Source organism: Podarcis raffonei, chromosome 12 (assembly GCF_027172205.1).
Source record: "Podarcis raffonei isolate rPodRaf1 chromosome 12, rPodRaf1.pri, whole genome shotgun sequence".
Lineage (NCBI taxonomy): Eukaryota > Metazoa > Chordata > Lepidosauria > Squamata > Lacertidae > Podarcis > Podarcis raffonei.
This window is the reverse complement of record NC_070613.1, coordinates 32,151,367-32,169,421: the sequence shown is the minus strand read 5'-3', so window position 1 is coordinate 32,169,421 and position 18,055 is coordinate 32,151,367. Positions and strand designations below refer to the sequence as shown.

The 18,055-nt window shown below is 38.7% G+C and overlaps 1 protein-coding gene across 1 annotated transcript in view; it reads left to right on the top strand.

The window, feature by feature from the left end:
• Nucleotides 1-18,055, top strand: part of AGMO (alkylglycerol monooxygenase) — a 118,049-nt gene that overhangs the window by 49,854 nt on the left and 50,140 nt on the right. Inside the window, exons 6-10 of the mRNA XM_053410193.1 lie at nucleotides 4,911-4,977; nucleotides 7,083-7,148; nucleotides 7,229-7,308; nucleotides 7,560-7,694; nucleotides 8,759-8,875. Coding sequence (XP_053266168.1) covers nucleotides 4,911-4,977; nucleotides 7,083-7,148; nucleotides 7,229-7,308; nucleotides 7,560-7,694; nucleotides 8,759-8,875 — 465 coding nt within the window. The remainder of the gene's footprint in view (nucleotides 1-4,910; nucleotides 4,978-7,082; nucleotides 7,149-7,228; nucleotides 7,309-7,559; nucleotides 7,695-8,758; nucleotides 8,876-18,055) is intronic.

The following is an 18,055-nucleotide window of genomic DNA, read 5'->3' as shown; positions in this document are numbered from 1 at the left end:
TAATGAAACATGCCTTTTTCTTTCTAAAAGCCATTGACTAGTTTAAAATAGATCTAATTCAGTTCCTTTATAATTGCACACTTTTTCCACCAAGTATGTTGAAAGGTTTGTTTTTTATTCAATTAAAATCCGTATCTAGTTATGTATCACCTGTCTAAAGAAAAGCTTTGAGCTTGTCCAATGGGAAGTAGAACCTTTAAATAGGTTATGTTATATTCTGGATTATGTTATGTTTTATAGATTATGTCTGAATAGGATGAGAATGTTGGAGATACGTGCAAATGTGTATGTGAACCCGGTCTTTGGGTGGGTGTTTGATTTTCGTTGTTGTGTATACTGTGTATATATGGACAATGACAATAAATTTATCTTAGGTATCTTTAACTGAAAATTATTGGTGAAATGTGGGGGGGGGGGATTGAGTGACAACATTCTGCCTTCAAGATAATTTATTATAAACAGATTTCTTGAAACCCTTGTATTTATTATATAAACAGTTTCTAAGCTTGACAATCCGTTAAAGCTAGGCTTTTACTTCTTCATTCCTATAGTGCAGTTATATCAGAAATTCAGCCCCCCCCCAATTGCTTTATGATCCCTACAGGCCTGATTCCTTTAGCTTGTTTTAGTTCCAAACCAAAAATATTATTGTTTCACTTCTCAATGTGGAAATTTGGAAACCTCCATATTACATGCTAACTGGAGTAGAAAACTGCCTAATCAGATAGGAAAACAGTTGGCGATGAATAAATCAGGGTTTGCCGAAAAATTCAAAGTGCTAAGGCGGGCAGACGAGTGCATATCCTAGGGGTTCTGCCTTTCCCCAGCTTCCCTGTAGAGAATTCACATGACAGATATGGCCACCATGCCCATCTGTATAAATACATGGGTGGGTTGTCTTGAATTAACACAACAACTTTAGTAGAAAAAGCAAATCATGCTTTTATTTTTATGTTTCCTTGCCAGATGGTCTCAAATATGGATTCATATTCCAAAGGGCTATTTTTTTTAATCACCTTGACTTTGGTGTAGTAGTTTTTAATATTAAGGGAGAACAAAATAGTTGGCTCAGTTCAACCGAATACAGCAGACCATGGCCCTAACCCCACCTGGCATTTTCATTTGTTTTTATGTGTTAAGTTCCTGAACAGTTCAGTTGTTGGTTACATTGCAGGCTACAGATGTATTATGAAGAACCAAAGTTTAGATAATAATATGCATCACAGGTAGCGTCGTAGCTACTTTACATATGCAGCCAAGAGTAGCATGGGTTTTCTTTACGATATGCAGGTGGGCTGTTGAAGCATCAGTGTATTATTCAGGCCCAGTAAAGTTAGACTGTTGGCAGTATAAGAGGTGCAATATAGACTCCTCTTATCTAACCCATGTTCTGGGCACCACAATTTAAGAAGGATATCGACAAGTGTCAATGTATTGTGAAGAAGAGCGACCCAGATGATAAAAGGTCTGGAAACCAAGCCTTATGAGAAACGAGGGAATTGGGTATCTTTAGCTTGGTGAAGAGATTGAGAGGAAATGCAATAGCCTTCATCAGATATCTAAAGGGCTTATCACATAGAGGATGGACCAAGCTTGTTTTCTTCTGCTCCAGAGGCTAGGATCCGAATCAGTGGCTTCAAGTTACAAGAAAGGAGATTCCACCTAAAAATCAGGAATAACTCTCTTACAGTAAGAGCTGTTCAATGGTGGAACAGACTCCAACAAGAGGTTTCTTTAGCAGAGGTTAGATGACCGTGTGTCACTTATGATCTAGTTGAGATTCCTGCATTTCAAGGAGCTGGGCTGGATGACCCTCAGGGTCCCTTTTAACTCTACAATTCTATTATTCTATCAAAATGAAACTAGGAGATGTGCTGCCATGGTTCTCACACCTTCCTGTAATTGATGTACCCCATTTGTTCTGGATCTTCATTGATAAACCTTCTCCTCCACAATCCAAGAAGCGGGATCTTTATTCAAGTGACCTGTGTACATTTTGCAAAACAGCAGAACTAAGGATTCACGTTGCAGTGGTGACAAGAGGAGTTAGGCCACAAAATGTGACATTTGCCTTAGATTTCAAGTCATGACTCTTTATCATTATTTAAACAAGAACAGTATTCAAGTCTACAGATAGAAAGCAGTAAAGATTTCCTCATGTGTTGACATGACTTTGAGACAGCAAACATGCCACAAAAGATGCCACAAAGTTTTCTATCCCCATAAAGCTAGCTTTGCTATTTCAAAGAAGCAAGCTTATTTTACATTGATTTCATTTGTCTTTTTATAAAATATGACTTAAATAAAGTATACACATAAATGCCTTGGACTTGACATACAGTATATGTAGTGCAATACTGGTAGTTACTACATTGAGTATTCATGACTGAAGATGCATCTTTTTGAGGAACTATGAAGAACTTTTGTAGCTTTTTGAATTGTAAGTCTTAAGGTTGATAAGAAGAAGGAGAAGAAGAGTTTGGATTTGATATCCCGCCTTTCACTCCCTTTAAGGAGTCTCAAAGCGGCTAAAATTCTCCTTTCCCTTCCTCCCCCACAACAAACACTCTGTGAGGTGAGTGGGGCTGAGAGACCTCAAAGAAGTGTGACTGGCCCAAGGTCACCCAGCAGCTGCATGTGGAGGAGCGGAGACGCGAACCCGGTTCCCCAGATTACGAGACTACTGCTCTTAACCCCTACACCACACTGGCTCTCATTGTTAACATTTGAGTGTCAAAGGATTAGTATTACATTTCCTTTCCCTGTTTATGGATTGGGGATACCAGAGGAATACAGTGCACACCATAGTACCAGTGCAGCAACAAGTGACTTGTAAATGGGAACAAACTTCTGAACACATCTGTCCGTTATGGAGACTACCTTGCAAATGCAAAATGGTGCTGCTTTGGGGAGAGGATGCATATCCTTCACCCAAGGGTGTGTGAGAGCACTGCCAAACAGATGTTCAGCATTTTCAGTTCTGACAGTATCAGTCACCTGTTTGGGTGGGATGGATTCCAGCTTTCCCAACCACCACCACCACCTCCAGCAGGTGGTCAGGGCTGACAGCATCAAAATTTTGTTCGTTGGCAATGAACTGCAGCCCACTGCTATGCATGAAAATCTCTGGATTAGGGCCAGAACATAATATGACCCTCTTCAAAGGATTAATATTGCAAGCAGGGATGTTAGCAGGGATGAAAAAAAATCATTAAAAAACATCTACTTAGATCAAAATGTGCAGTTCTAGCCCACTTCTAAGCTTACCCAAAACATAAAACTTGGTTCATACTACTCCTCATGTTGGGAACCCAAATATGATATATTTTTACAAAACTATTTCAATATTTATTTTAAAAACAAACCAAAACTAAGCGGTTGAAGGTTAGGTGTGGTCTTTTAGAGAAACCACTGTGAATCAAGGAATGCCTCTATTATTTTATCATGGCTTCAATCTTGTTCTCACTTACCTGAGAGTATGCCCAGTTGAATTCAATATGACTTAATTCTGAGTAGACTTTTATGGGACTGTACAGTGAATCTAACTAGCTGTCACCTTGTTTATAGCTGTAGAACTCTCTTGCTGGACAAATGATGGAAGCTGAGCTAACCTGAAATATTAACATTTTTCTTACTCTTAGGTGGCCTTTTGGGGCTTGGAGATATTTGCTGGCAGTTTTTGTGGAATTCAAATGTGAATGCTTGTGCTGTTTATTTGGTTTAGAATAAAAATTAATTGTATTCTATTGTCAGTCTTTTTGGAGTCATTTTATACTAATCTGTTGTCTAAATAAGCTTATTCATTCAACATATATAATATGTGCACAACTAAGATGCATCTGGAAAAATGAGCAGGTGTCTTTACTGCTTTCAGTTTGTACTATATAGCTGCTTTACTGATGGAGCAAATTGCATTTAGAAATTACTGGTCACCTCTTCAAATTAGAGAAAAATAAAAAACCATGTATAAAACATCTCTTCTGCTGCATTAAAGTATACCTTTGAGATAAAAAGTTCCATTCATGATAGAAATGATCACATTCTTATTATTTCCTTTTATCAAGGTGATAGTTTTCAAAGGAGTCCTTTGTTTCTATGTGTTTTTTTTGTGTATGTTGGGTTTGTGAGCATGGCTGACACTGAACATAAACTGAAAATGTGAAAGCAGTGGAGACTCTTGCAGTGGTTAAGAACCTAGGGCCAGGGAGATGCAGCTTCTCACTCAGCCAAGAAGCTTGCTGGATTACCTTGGACAAGTTACCATCCCTCAGCCTAGTTTACCATACAGCAGGGATGGGGAATCTATTGTTCGGATGTGAAATACAGCCATCCAGTCTTTTCTACCTGGCCCTCAAAGCTGCCCCCTGGCCACACCCCTCTCCAGCTCTGCTTTATACCACAAATATTTCTGCATGGCTGGAATGTGCCATCGAACTCTGATAAGCCTCTTGTCTAGGTAGAGGATGCATGTGCACAGAAACTAGTCTACTGTACAGGGCAAACTTTACATTTGTTGCCTTGCCCACCACTGGCAAGTGGCCCTTGGGAGGTTGCCCTAAAGGGAATGTGTGGCCTACAGCCTGGGGGAAAAAATTACCCACTCCTTCCTTGCAGTGTCATTGTGCGGGTAAAATGGTTGGGGTCACACATACGTTGCCCTTCGCTCTCTGGAGAATAGGATGGGATAAAAATGTAAGATAAAATTGCAATAATATGACAAAACCCTGTCTTGTGTGAATACAGGTTGTCCTCAGTGAAACTTACACATCATAGTAGCTTTCTCATCTTCTCTTATGAATATTTTGTCCAGGATGGCCATTGACATCCAAATTATCCCTCTGTTCTGAATTTCTCCTGTGGCATTGTCTACTGTTTTTCTTTTTGTTAACAAGATCATTGTTTTTTCCAAGGTTATTAAGAATCTCGGCCCTTTGGAGTTTATTCTCAACACACCTAGTCATCACAGAGTACATCATGGTAGGTAATATTAGTTCTGTGTTCATGTTTGTATTATTTTTTAAAATGTTGTTTTATATGAAGGAACAGAATAGCAGGAGCAGTTGTAAATGAGAATTTTTCTATTACTGTTTTAATAGCAGTTCTATAACATTTTAGATTCCCGCCCCCACTTTTTTACATCTCACACAGGAAGTCAGGGTTATCCTTGATATTACTTTGATGTTTGTGCCCCATTAACTTCTGCCATAAATATATCAACAAGCTTGTACTCAGATTCTTCTCTTGTTCCTCAGCCCTAACCGCATGTGACAATGTCAGAGTTATTGTAACACCATATTTTGTGATGTTGTGCTATCACGGTTGTATCTTGAACTTTTAATATTTGATTAATAATATATAAATGCATTTCAGAAAGCCACTCCATTTTATTAAATGGTATGTGAATGGCCATTTTGTTACTTTCCAAAATATTTCCTGCTTCAAAGACTGAAGAAAAATAAATGAAATATCTCGCCCCTTATTTAACTCACCATAAATCTTACAAAACAGCTTAAATAATTTTTTACAGTGCAACACTACTCTTAAACAGTTTTTTCAAAAATGTATCAAAAAGTAACTCCAAATGTATTTCTATTATTTTTGATACTTAATATGGGGGGTGGCTGGGCAAAATACTGTGAAATAATAGAAAGAGTGGGTGACACTTGGAGGTTGCAGAGCTTTGAAAAATTGAAAGGGAAGGTGCGAGACTGGTTTCACTATGCCCAAATTTTAGAGATCTTTAAAAAAGATAAAAAAATTGGTTTCCAGGTGGAAAAATCAAAATTAGAACTAGAATTACTTGAACCTAAGACGAAAGTGCTTTCAAGAATGTACAACTTGCTGCTTAAATGGAATACTCAAGATGAGACAGTCAAATCAGCCATGATAAAATGGGCACAAGATATTGGATACAACATTATGTTTGAGGACTGGGAAAGGTTATGGACCACCGGTATAAAATTTACGGCATGTAGTGCCTTAAAGGAAAATATTATGAAAATGATGTACAGGTGGTACATGACCCCAGTCAAACTTGCAAAGATATACCATTTGTCTGATAATAAATGTTGGAAATGTAAGGAGGCTGAAGGAACTTTTTACCACCTCTGGTGGACATGCCCGAGGGTGAAGGCCTTCTGGGAAATGATTTATAACGAGTTGAAAAAGGTATTTAAGTATACCTTTCAGAAGAAACCAGAGGCCTTCCTCTTGGGCATTGTGGGCCAGAGGATACCTAAGAAAGACAGAACCTTCTTTCTATATGCAACGACTGCAGCAAGAATTCTCATAGCTAAATACTGGAAGGCACAGGAGCTACCCACACTGGAAGAATGGCATACACAACTGATGGACTATATGCAACTAGCCGAAATGACTGGCAGAATCCGAGACCTGGGAGAAGAGGCTGCGGAAGAGGATTGGAAAAAATTTAAGGACTATTTACAAAAACATTATAAGATATATGAATGTTAAAAATTTGCTAAGGTTTGAGGTAAATATGCTTCAGTATTGAAATTCGGAGTTGATAGAAACAAAGTTAATGATTGAGAAAAGTTTTAATTTCAGAGTGAATAATTAGATGAAAATACAAAAACACAGGAAACAAGGTATTAATTTGCTGTTTATATTTATTATAAAGAATGCAGGGATGGAGGAGATGGGGAAGTCCAGTGGATGATGAAAAAAAAAAAAAAAAGACTTCGAAAAATGAATTTTTTCTTGTTTAATTTCTTTTTCTTTCTGTAAAACCGCTTTTGTTGTGTTATTGATGATGGATTTAGATTCTGGAAAAAAGCAATAAAAAAATTTATAAAAAAAAAAAACAAATGTATTTCTATTATTTTTGTAAGCATGTTTGAAAAATGTCTTAAGCAGCTTGCAGTATATAACCCAGAGAAATGTTATTAGAAGGGAAATGACGCAAGAGGTTTTTAAGAAATGCTCAGAATCATGGCTGTGTTATAATTTGTTTATGAGGAAATGTATTTCTAGAAGCTTATTTAAAGAAAAAGAATTGATAAAACACAATGTATTCTTCAAAGGCATTGACAAAGTTGGTTGCAACATTTCTCCCCAAATAGGAAGAAATCCATACTGCATTGATAAGAACTATGGTGGCACACTGATTATTTGGGACAGGATTTTTGGTAAGTGTAGTTAATTATTTTTCTTAACATTAGCTTTGCAAGCGGTGATTTTCCTCTCAGCTTTTTTTCCTTCCCTGCAGGGACATTTGCTGCAGAAAATGATAAAGTTGTATATGGCCTAACACATCCAATTAACAGCTTCGAACTCTTCAAGATTCAGGTAGTCCATCTGTTTTTCTAACCTGCTTGTATGCTTTACTATTGCATTTGATTTCATAGGTTGAATTCAGTTTGTTTCCTATTACTCCTTTGCTTTTATTTGATTGTTTTTGGTTCATTAACATAGATAAGAATTAAGCTAGTGTTAGTCAGCCTCTAGCAGGGTGGGGAATGTTAAGCTTCAAGTACTCTCATTAACAGAAGAAAGTGCCCCTGCACAGAAATGTCACACTGATTATTCTATCATTACAGTTCCATCATTGTATTTATATATGGAAAACATTTTGGAATACTCCTGGATTCTGCAATAAGCTTTCTGTCCTGTTCAAGGGCCCAGGATGGGGGCCAGGCAAGCCAAGACTTGGTCTTATGGAGGACATCCCAGAGGTAAGTATAGCATGGATTTCACTTCTTGGTTCTGTAAATTATGTTTTCATATGGGTTCAGTCTTCTGCATGCTTACCTAAAGGCAAGCCACATATTGGTGGGATAGAAGTAGGATCCTGAGCAAACTTACACAGGAACACTCCTTAAACCCAACTGAGTGAAAAATAAAAAAATGGATCTCCCATACTGGCATACTGCACCCAGGTAGGATTAGCACCACCTCATGCTCAAGGCAAGACCTTAGTCAGCTCCTAGGAACTTTCAACTGTGCTCCTGGAAACTCTTCAGTTTTAGGTCCCTGCCTTTGGTTCGAGCAGCAGCCCAACAGTTTAGTCCATCAACACAGCGCAAAGCCCTTTCAGCCTTACTAAAAGCTCCTTCAACCCCTTGTGTACAATCTCTTTCTAAGCACTTGATTACACAAGGTTCTGATCTTCAAATCGGTTTGCCCTCCTTGGGCTGGTGGCTTTGCAGGCAGGCACCGTATCTCCCCTATGAACCAGCCTATTGCTGACTGGATCGTACCCCTGCCACCAAATTGGCCAGTGGTGGCAGGTATGCAGGGGGCATTACCTGGGCATGGTGCCAACTGACCAACACCCAGGGGAAGGATAAATACTTTTTTTTGTAATGTAGAAGGTTGAAATGTATATTTGTTATATGGAAAATAAATATGTTACCAAAAAGTGAGGGAAAGGGAGAGTAGAACCTAATGAGCTACGTGTGCAAATATTGCACTCCGTTAAAGAACAATGGGAAAAAATTACCCTCTAGATGTTACTGAATTCCAGTTTCCATCAGTCACACCCAGCATTGCTGGTAGTCAAAGATGATAGGAATTGTAGTCCAGCAACATTTGGATAGCAACAGGTTGCCCACTCTGGCCTATAAAATAAATCATTTGTACAGATTAAAGGTTTCAGCTGCTCTTCTACTTAAAATAAAATAACAATAAAACATGATGAATTGTGAATTTTAACTACTAAATGCAAAAATGGAAGAAAAGTTAATTTGTGATTGAATAAAGACTCTGATTTGTTTGTTTTGTTTTGTTTTTAATGTAGGTTACTGGAAAGGAAGTTCCCTTCAGCCCCACATTACCAAGCTATCTTTGTGTCTATGTAGTTACGCATTTCGTCTTAATGCTGGGATTTTATGTTGATTTGATTGCTACAAAATATGTAAGTATAATTTACACTTATTTAAATAAGCTGTTTCATGATACTTGAAGATGGTGCAGATACAGTGCAAATAAAGTATGTTTCTGTTAAAACTGGATGCATGAAACTAAAAACACTGGCGGACAGTATAGTTATTTTTATGCTTACCTATTTTGTGGGTCAAGATGGATTTATCCTATCTTAATGTGAACATAATTTTAATGTGGTAAGAGATTTCTCATTTTTACTGATAGCTCCATCCTGACATTTCCCCCCATCTTCTGTTGTAATCCTTTACTCATTCTTTAAACAGTGTAAAAAAAAACCCCACAGTTCCCGCAATGGACTGCATAAAAGTTCTTGTTTCAAGACCCAGATCCTAGGCATGATACAGAAAGTCAAGCTAAACAGAAGGCTGAGCTTCAGGGGCATTCTAAAACTCCAGAAGGAACTATCATAAGAAGAAAGCATTTATGTGAATAATATAACTTGGCATTCAACTTCAATATCAATTTTCCACTACACAGAGTTATGAAATGCCCATAGACAGAACTGGAACCTTTTTTACTTGGCTATGTCACAAATGTGGCATTGATCCATAAATAGACACAACTGTTTTCCTCATTTTTAGACATATGTTCCATTCCATAATAGCAATAATGCACTTGAGGTTGTGCAGAATTATTCTCAAATTATTATGTTTGGTCTGATTTACATGTATACACAAAGTTTTAATGCATTAGCTTTGTTTTCTCAGTCTGGAATTATTTATTTGTAGGAGATAAGAAATAACAAAAGAAACTTTTTCCCATAAGAAAACATTTGGTTAGATCATTCTTTCACTAAGAGGTTTAACCTGAACCCCAGCAAAAAGAACTTGGTTGATTTACATATTAGTGAGAGGTGCATTTGGCTGTTGGTGTCTGAGACAGTGACAGCTTTGTACCTTAATGTTCACTCTGGCCAGTTTTATTGTTTTCCCAAATTCATTTTCACACCTCCAATTTGTTTCCCTAATGCAACATTAAGTATCAGTTGGTTGGCTTGAAAATTTCTCAACTATGTTGTATTTTTAAAAATCACTGTCTTTGATAAGATTATAACACTGATATATAGATAAATCCATGAGGTTAAATAAAAATAACTATTCATAACTCTTCAGACCGGGAGAAAGAACCTCTACCTATAGGCCAATCCTGGCCCACCAGTGGGTCCAGTTTGGCCTGTGAAACCATTTCCCCCAAACCACTCTCATCAATGCATATGGGGTTAAATAAAATGTTGGCTGTGCATGCCTCTTTCCAGCTGGGAACAGGTGCATGCAGTCAAGGCATCACTGCCAATAGGAAATAGTATGATTGGTACTTAGCTGAAGTGTAGGTCTATATGACATCATGGGGTTACTGGGGCCTCTTCCTAATATGGACCGCAGTATAATTTTATTCCAGTTTTGTTCCATTCATGTTTCTGGCCGTATTGGCCATTAGATAGGCTGACGGTTTATAGGGAAACTAGTATTTTCTTACGCCTTGAAACTCCTATGACTGTTTGAACTTGGCAAGTCAGCAGAACTGATTGGGAGCTGAATACCTTCCCAAAGAGTCTTCGCTCCTGATTACGGTGGAGTCATAGCCCAACATAGTGACCCCATGATGCCTTATAGATCTGTGCTTCAGGTAAGTACCAGTCGTACTTTCTCATCTTCAAAGATTCCAACTAAACATCAGGAAGAACTTTCTGACCGTAAGAGCTGTCATTCCTTGGAGGTTTTTAAGCAGAAGTTGGATGACCATCTGTCATATATGATCTGTCAGAAGTCCCTACCAGCATTAATGAGCGATTCTCAAGCCTTCAAATAAAGCTCACTAAAAACCAACAGCTTACTATTATATGCGCTTATGCACCAACACTGGATGCCGATGAAGACATTAAAGAAAAATTTTACTCTCAGGTGGATACCGTCCTATCAGAGATGCCTAAGGAAGATAAAATTATCATCCTGGGTGATTTTAATGCAAGAGTTGGGCGAGATTTCAATCTGTAGCCTGGGACTATTGGGAAAGAAGGAGTTGGCAACAGCAACCAGGACGGAATCTTACTTTTGACGATATGTGCGGTGCACAACCTTGTTATTACCAACACACTCTTTTGACAGAAAAATAAATTTAAAACTTCATGGAGGCATCCTTGGTCAAGCCACTGGCACCTCTTAGACGATGTTATTGTCCATACTAAAGATCGATGTGATGTGCTCCTTACCAGAGCTATGACGAGTGCCAACGACGGCTGGACAGATCACCGACTATTATGCTCCACAATGGCTATCAAGATTATACCTCAACACAGGCTTCTAGGAAGCAAACCAAAGCGCAAAATGAACACTCAAGCCCTTCAAGATCCTATTAAGTGGGATTGCTTCCAAACAACTCTTAAGGACCATCTGCTTTCAGAATTCCCTGATAATATTGAGGATCACTGGACTAAGCTAAACACATCCATTATTGCAGCCTGTGAACAAACTATTGGATACCAAACCAAGAAACACCAGGACTGGTTTGATGAGAATGACAGTGAGATTGAACGCATGATTGACAAGAAAAGGAAGGCGTTTCAAATCTGGCAAAAAGATAGAAACTGTGTCATTAAGAAAAAAACCTATGCCAACACTAAGGCTGAGGTTCAAAGAAGAACCAGAGAACTAAAAAACACCTGGTGGATAAAAAAAAAGCTCAAGAGATCCAGCACTTAGCCGACACTCATGATGCGAGTTTCTTTAAAGCCACAAAGACCATATGCCCCCTACGTTCAGCAGATGGTACCACACTTCTAAAAGATAAAGAAGCTATTGCACTGTGCTGGAAAGAACACTACCAACATCTTCTTAACCGCAACTCCCCCGTAGCTGGTAAGGTCCTTTCACAAATCCCACAAAAACAAGTTAGAGATGAGCTTGCAGTATCTCCAAATCTGGGAGAATTGTGTACAGTTATTAACCAAATGGAAAAACAACAAAGCCAGTGGACCTGATGGGATACCTGCCGAAATCTTAAAATTGGGTGGAATTGAACTTACACAACAACTTCACAAGCTCATCAAAAAAGTCTGGGAAGGAGAAGCGATCCCAGCAGACTTTAGAGATCCCAAAAATTATCAATCTCTTTAAAAAAAGGTGACAGAACTGATTGCGGAAACTATTGAGGCATCTCTCTATTAGCTGCGGCCGGCACATTCTTGCAAAGGTCTTAGCAAACCGTCTCTTAACAATATCCGAGGTGACCCTTCCTGAATCCCAAAATAGTTTTCGGCCTTCTAGGGGAACAGTCAACATGATTTTCACCGCTCGACAGCTTCAGGAAAAATGCAGAGAGCAAAACCAACCCCTGTATATGGCATTTCTTGACCTGACTAAGGCTTTCGACACTGTAAATTGTAATGCCCTGTGGACTGTCCTTCTGAAAATTGGCTGCTCAGATAAATTTGTAAACATCATTCAGCTCCTCCACGATAATATTACAGCAACAATCGCAGATAACAATGGCTCTCAAAGTGAACCATTCACAGTGGGATCAGGTGTTAAACAGGGTTGTGTTATTGCTCCGACTCTATTCATTATTTTCATTGCCATGATCCTACACTTTGTAGAAGGGAAACTCCCCACTGAGGTAGAAATCATATATTGAACAAATAGAAAGCTCTTCAATTTGAGCAGGCTGAAAGCAAAGAGTAAGGTCACCATAACTTCCATCATAGAGCTTCAGTATGCTGATGACAACGTAGTGTGTGCATGCTCAGAGGATGACCTCCAAACCATCCTAAATATCTTCGCAGAAGCTTATGAAAAGCTTGGCCTGTCGCTCAACATCCAAAAAACCAAAGTGCTGCACCAACAAGTACAAAATAACCCCTCTGTAGCGCCAGAAATCCAACTTAATGGTGTAACGTTGGAAAATGTCAATCACTTCTCCTACCTAGGCAGTTATTGTTCCACAAGGGTCAACATTGATGCCGAAATCCAGGATCGCCTGAGCTCTGTGAGTGCAGCTTTCTCCCGATTGAAGTGCAGAGTGTTTGAGGACTGGGACATTTGCAGAGAAACCAAAATGCTTGTTTACAAAGCTATTGTACTACCAACCTTACTGTATGCTTGTGAAACATGGACCACTTACAGATGCCATCTCCAACTTCTTGAAAGTTTCCATCAACAGTGTCTCTGAAAAATCTTACACATCACTTGAGTAGACAGGCGAACTAAAATCAGTGTACTGGATTGTCAGGGAACTGCCATCGGAGCTAGAGGTGGAGGCAAGGCTCCAAAGCGATGCTGGAGAAGGGCCCAGCAGGGAGAGAGGCAGCTCATCGGCTGGGGAAGGAAATCAGCGTAACACCAGGGATAAAGTGGGGCAGATGGGGGAAGCGGAGAGGGGGCTCCAGGACTCCTCACCGGAGACCAGCGGGGAGAGCACGGGTCCTCCGCTGCCCATACCCACCCTGCGCAGAAGACTTCCACGCAGGGAGAGTAGGCGGAGACTTGGCGTCAAAGAACTTCTTTGCTGGAAGAGGTTCAAGAAACGCCCACTGACGGACTCTGCTAGCGACTGAAACAGCCACAAAGTGAAGGGCTGTCCAGACAGAAAAGGTTTAACCAGGCAACCTAGCCAGGAGTGGCGGTAACTTACGCACGAGCAACCCCTATAACCATTACATGGATGAAGCAAAAATCACCAGTGTTGAAGCAGTGATTCTTCAACATCAACTTTGTTGGACTGGTCATGTTGTGCGGATGCCTGATTATCGTCTTCCAAAGCAACTGCTCTATTCTGAACTTAAAAATGGAAAGTGTAATGCTGGTGGTCAACAAAAGAGGTTTAAAGACTGTCTCAAGGCAAATCTTTAAAAAAAAGTAGTATAAACACTGACAACTGGGAAACACTGGCCTGTGAACACTCCAGTTGGAGAACTGCCATTACCAAAGGTGTCATGGGCTTTGAAGACACAGGATGCAAGGGAGAAACGTGCTAAGAGGAAGGCACGCTTGGCAAATCCACACCGTGATCAACTTCCACCCGGGAACCAATGTCCCCACTGTGGAAGGCTGTGTGTATCCAGAATTGGCCTCCACAGTCATTTACGGGCTCACTGTTAAAACCGTGTTTATGGAAGACAATCTTACTGGGTTACGAGTGATCGCCAAAGAAGAAGAAGAAGAAGAAGAGTTGAGATCCCTTCATTGCAGGGAGGTGGACTAAATGACCCTTGAGGTCCTTCCCAACTCTGCAATTATATGATTCTATGAATTCTTTATTTCCATTTAGTCTTTGGAATTTGTCATCCTATCATTTCTTTCCATCTTTGAGTATAGCTAGAGTCTCATTTCTCCTTCACCATAAAATAAAATTGTATAAGAGACAGCTTTTTTGACAACCTTTGCTCTTTTCCCCCTATATTAATATTTCAAAAAAAATCATTTTCTTAATGCAGCCCTTTGAAGTTTCAGCCACTTATTTTAAAAATCCCTTAACTGGAAATATTCAAATATGAAAAAAAATGTTTCCATCATAAGGGCAAGTTGTTTAACATGGTTGTCCTCATCTAGTCAATATATTTAGTTAACCCTGCTTGCTGCCAGTTGATGAACATCATTTTTTTAAAAAAATCATTTTTATTAATTTGAGGATGAAATAATACTGAGGCCATTGGGAATTGTGGCAGGCCTAAGTACTTTTTACATTTGGCTCATATTTTCCACAACACTGGGATAATACAACTTACCCATTTGCCTGACTTCCTGTCTTTAGTTTCCTTCCACAAGCCTTTGGATCTAAACACATCTGCTCCAAATCTTTTATATTTCCCTGTCCCATTTCTTGATACCAGTCCATTTTTTCACACTAGCAATTTGTATGCAAATGCATTTTAAAACCTGGATTTAATTTTTGTACGAATACTCTACCACATTTAAATGTGTGTGGGCTATAGGTCAGTGGTAAAGCACATGCTGTGCAACCGAAATGTTCCAAGGTCAATCTGTGGCATTTCCAGGTAGGCCATTGAGAAAGCGCTGCCTAGAATCCTGAAAGCAGCTGCCAGGTAGTATCAGCGATACTGGATAAAGTCGACTAGTATCAAGCAACTTCCTGCATTTCTAAATACAGTAGCCTGGATCCACAGAAGCTTCCTTCAGAGGAAATACCCGCATGCCTGTCTGGATCCAATCAAGTATGTTAAGGAAGCTGCAAGAGTTTAGAACATTATTATTACTTTCCTGATTTATAAAATTTATTGATTTCCTTTTTTTTTACTATGGTAATTCAAAGTGATATGCACTATATGAATAGTCAAAGGCAAACCTTGAAATGCACATAAAAAGACAACCCCATTTTTTAAAGTTAGGATTAAAAACATTCTGCTCACTTGAGGCCACAGATAATTAAGAGCCAAAGACCTGGTGAAAAAGAAATGTTTTTGCCAAGCAATGGTGTAAACATAACTTCCACTCATGAAAAGGGAACTGCTGGTGCTCTGGGATATCATATTTATGAGAGAGGTACTTTTGCTTTAAAATCACAGAATCGTTTAAAGTTTATTTGAATTAGTATGTAAATTTGAAAGCTTTCTCTCTTTTCAACACAACAAAAATCCCATTTTTTGTTCAGTTTCTGTCAATAACCACACTTCAAAAGCTGTGCCTAATTTATAATTGGGGATCCTGCTGTGGTTCCAGAGATCATCCCTTTCCCCTGGTTAAATACAAATACTGCAGTATATAAATTCTCGTTTATTTTATATGTTCATGCTTCATGTGTATTTTGTTTGGAGAGAGAGGATTCTTACACTGCCATTAAAGTGTAACAGTCACATTCCTTTCCCACTGCAACTTGCAAACGCTTAGATTAGTGATCTAAGTTGTTTATTTTCTTTATTTTATTTTATTGGCACAGCACCTAGAAAATTAACACAATAACTGCCAAGTTCCACTTTGTGGTTTGTACATTTCAAATATAAATGTGGAACATAAATACAGGAACAACTCTAGTGTGTGTCTCCTGTACGATTAGATTGGAAATAGAAAACTATACGTAATAAATGCATATTTATATAACACAATATGTTTAAAATTTATATACATCTACCATGTATTTTGCTTTGATATTAACTAGAAACATGCAGGTTATTCCTGCTCCTCCTGACTTGCTGCATCTAACTGTCACCCCTTCTCCATATCATGCTTCTTGTTTCTTGAACTCTTTCCCTCCCAACAGCACTTGGCCTATTCAGTCTTCAGGGCACAGTGTGAAAGATGTCAGATGTTCACATATCTTTAATTTGCAGGCTCTTGATAATATCTACAAATGACTCCCATGACTGAATATATGTGCAACCATATTGTAGTTGAAACATTGTGTGTATAAGCTATTCAAATCACACATCTTTATATTTAAGATTTCAATTAGTATATTGACTTAAGAGTATGAGCTGTGAGCCAAATTTCCCTGGTTCAGATCTTCCATAGGTCACAGAATTCACTATTTCCCAGTGTCAGTATCCTCTTGCATCGTAATGGGATAAATAAGGATGACACATCCTCACAAATCACCCTGTTAGGGTTAGCAGTTGAAACATTTATTATTATTTATTTAAGCCAACAAAGTGTATCATTCCAGTGTTGTTACTGAGAGAAAGAGAGATTTCATATTTGCAAAGTATTTCAATGTATATTAAAAACTCTAAATGCTATTTACAGTAATAACAATTTATCAATGGGATTTACTCATCCTGTGTCTGGAAACAACATGATTTATGGGTCACCAGTGAGAGATAATACAGTATCTTTAAATCAGTTGCAATGATTATATCTTAATAAAAGAGTGAGAGAGAGATCTTTCTAAATATCAGTTAATGCACAGAGGAGAGGAATTGGTATTGCCCCTGCTGTCACCATCCTGATCTCCATGTGCTCATCGAGATGTCTGAGCAAAGCCTATGTGTATGCTGGTTATATATGTATGGGTGCTGTTTAGATAAACACATGGAGCCTGGGAGTGGGGACAGAGAGTATGATCTCTATCTCTCCCTCCATGTGTCACCAAGCCACTGCACAGGGCTGCTGTACCTCTCTTTTCCCAGGACTTTTTCAGATCTTTTACTTTAATCCAGAACATTATTGCTTAGGTTGCAGGTCAGAGTAACTCTACTTTCATTAAATGGGAGTTTGCATAATTTACTAGCCACAGGATTTCAGTTTTAGATAGGGAGGTGATTATCTTGGCTTTGAGATTGGCTGGCTGCAACCAGAGTCCACTAAGGTCCAGAGCCAGTTCTCGCACATTCTTTAGCTGTATTCAGCACTCCTAGCTGAAATAAGCCATTGGGGAGAAAGAGGCAAGACAAGAATTGCCTGGGGGGGGGGGGCGCTGAGCACAGTACTCTTTCATCCTATGTTTTAAACAAGTAGATAGCTTCTCTAGTAAATATATTTTTTCAGGTTGTAACCTGCTCTTCCAAAGGACCACATAGTTCCTTACATCAATAAAAACCACAAAAAGCAATACAAGAAATTATGAAAAAGCATAGCAATGCATTAAAAACAACACTGCAGCACCTCCCAAAGTTGAGCTTAAAATTTCTTTTTTTGCTTCATGGGAAAAAGCTACACCTTGAAATTTAACTTGAAGACATTTCTCTTTTTTTATTTTTTTATACAAAATCATGAGTTATTGGGGAGGTTTGCCTACTGGCCAAAATGCTTTTCAAGAAAACAACAACAACAATAATGTGAAGTACTGTTACATTAAATTTCCTCATTTTTTTGGATCTCTCTATCTTGAAGTGAAGCAGTAAATCTGTGGTTTGATAGTTTGTCCTGGGAAGAAATGTGTGTTGGCTTGTAAACTGGTTAGATTGTGTTTTGGTTTTTTTAAAAGGCAGTGAATCTGTTTTCTTAGTTTAAAAGGAGTTAAAACTTTTGGTTAAGAATCCCTGGGGGTGCCTTTTGACTCTTCAGTAAAACAAAACCCACTCAGAAATAGCCTGGATCTTGTGGTTTGATGTGTTCTCCAAACATGGACAAAAGGAGTTCTCACTGCTATTAAATTTGAGAATCCTGTCCAACAGCATCCTTCCCTCAAATGCCTTAGAGGGGAAGGGATCACTGTGAAGGCTGTGGTATTCTTTCAGAAAACTTTTTATTGAGCTCAAAAAGCT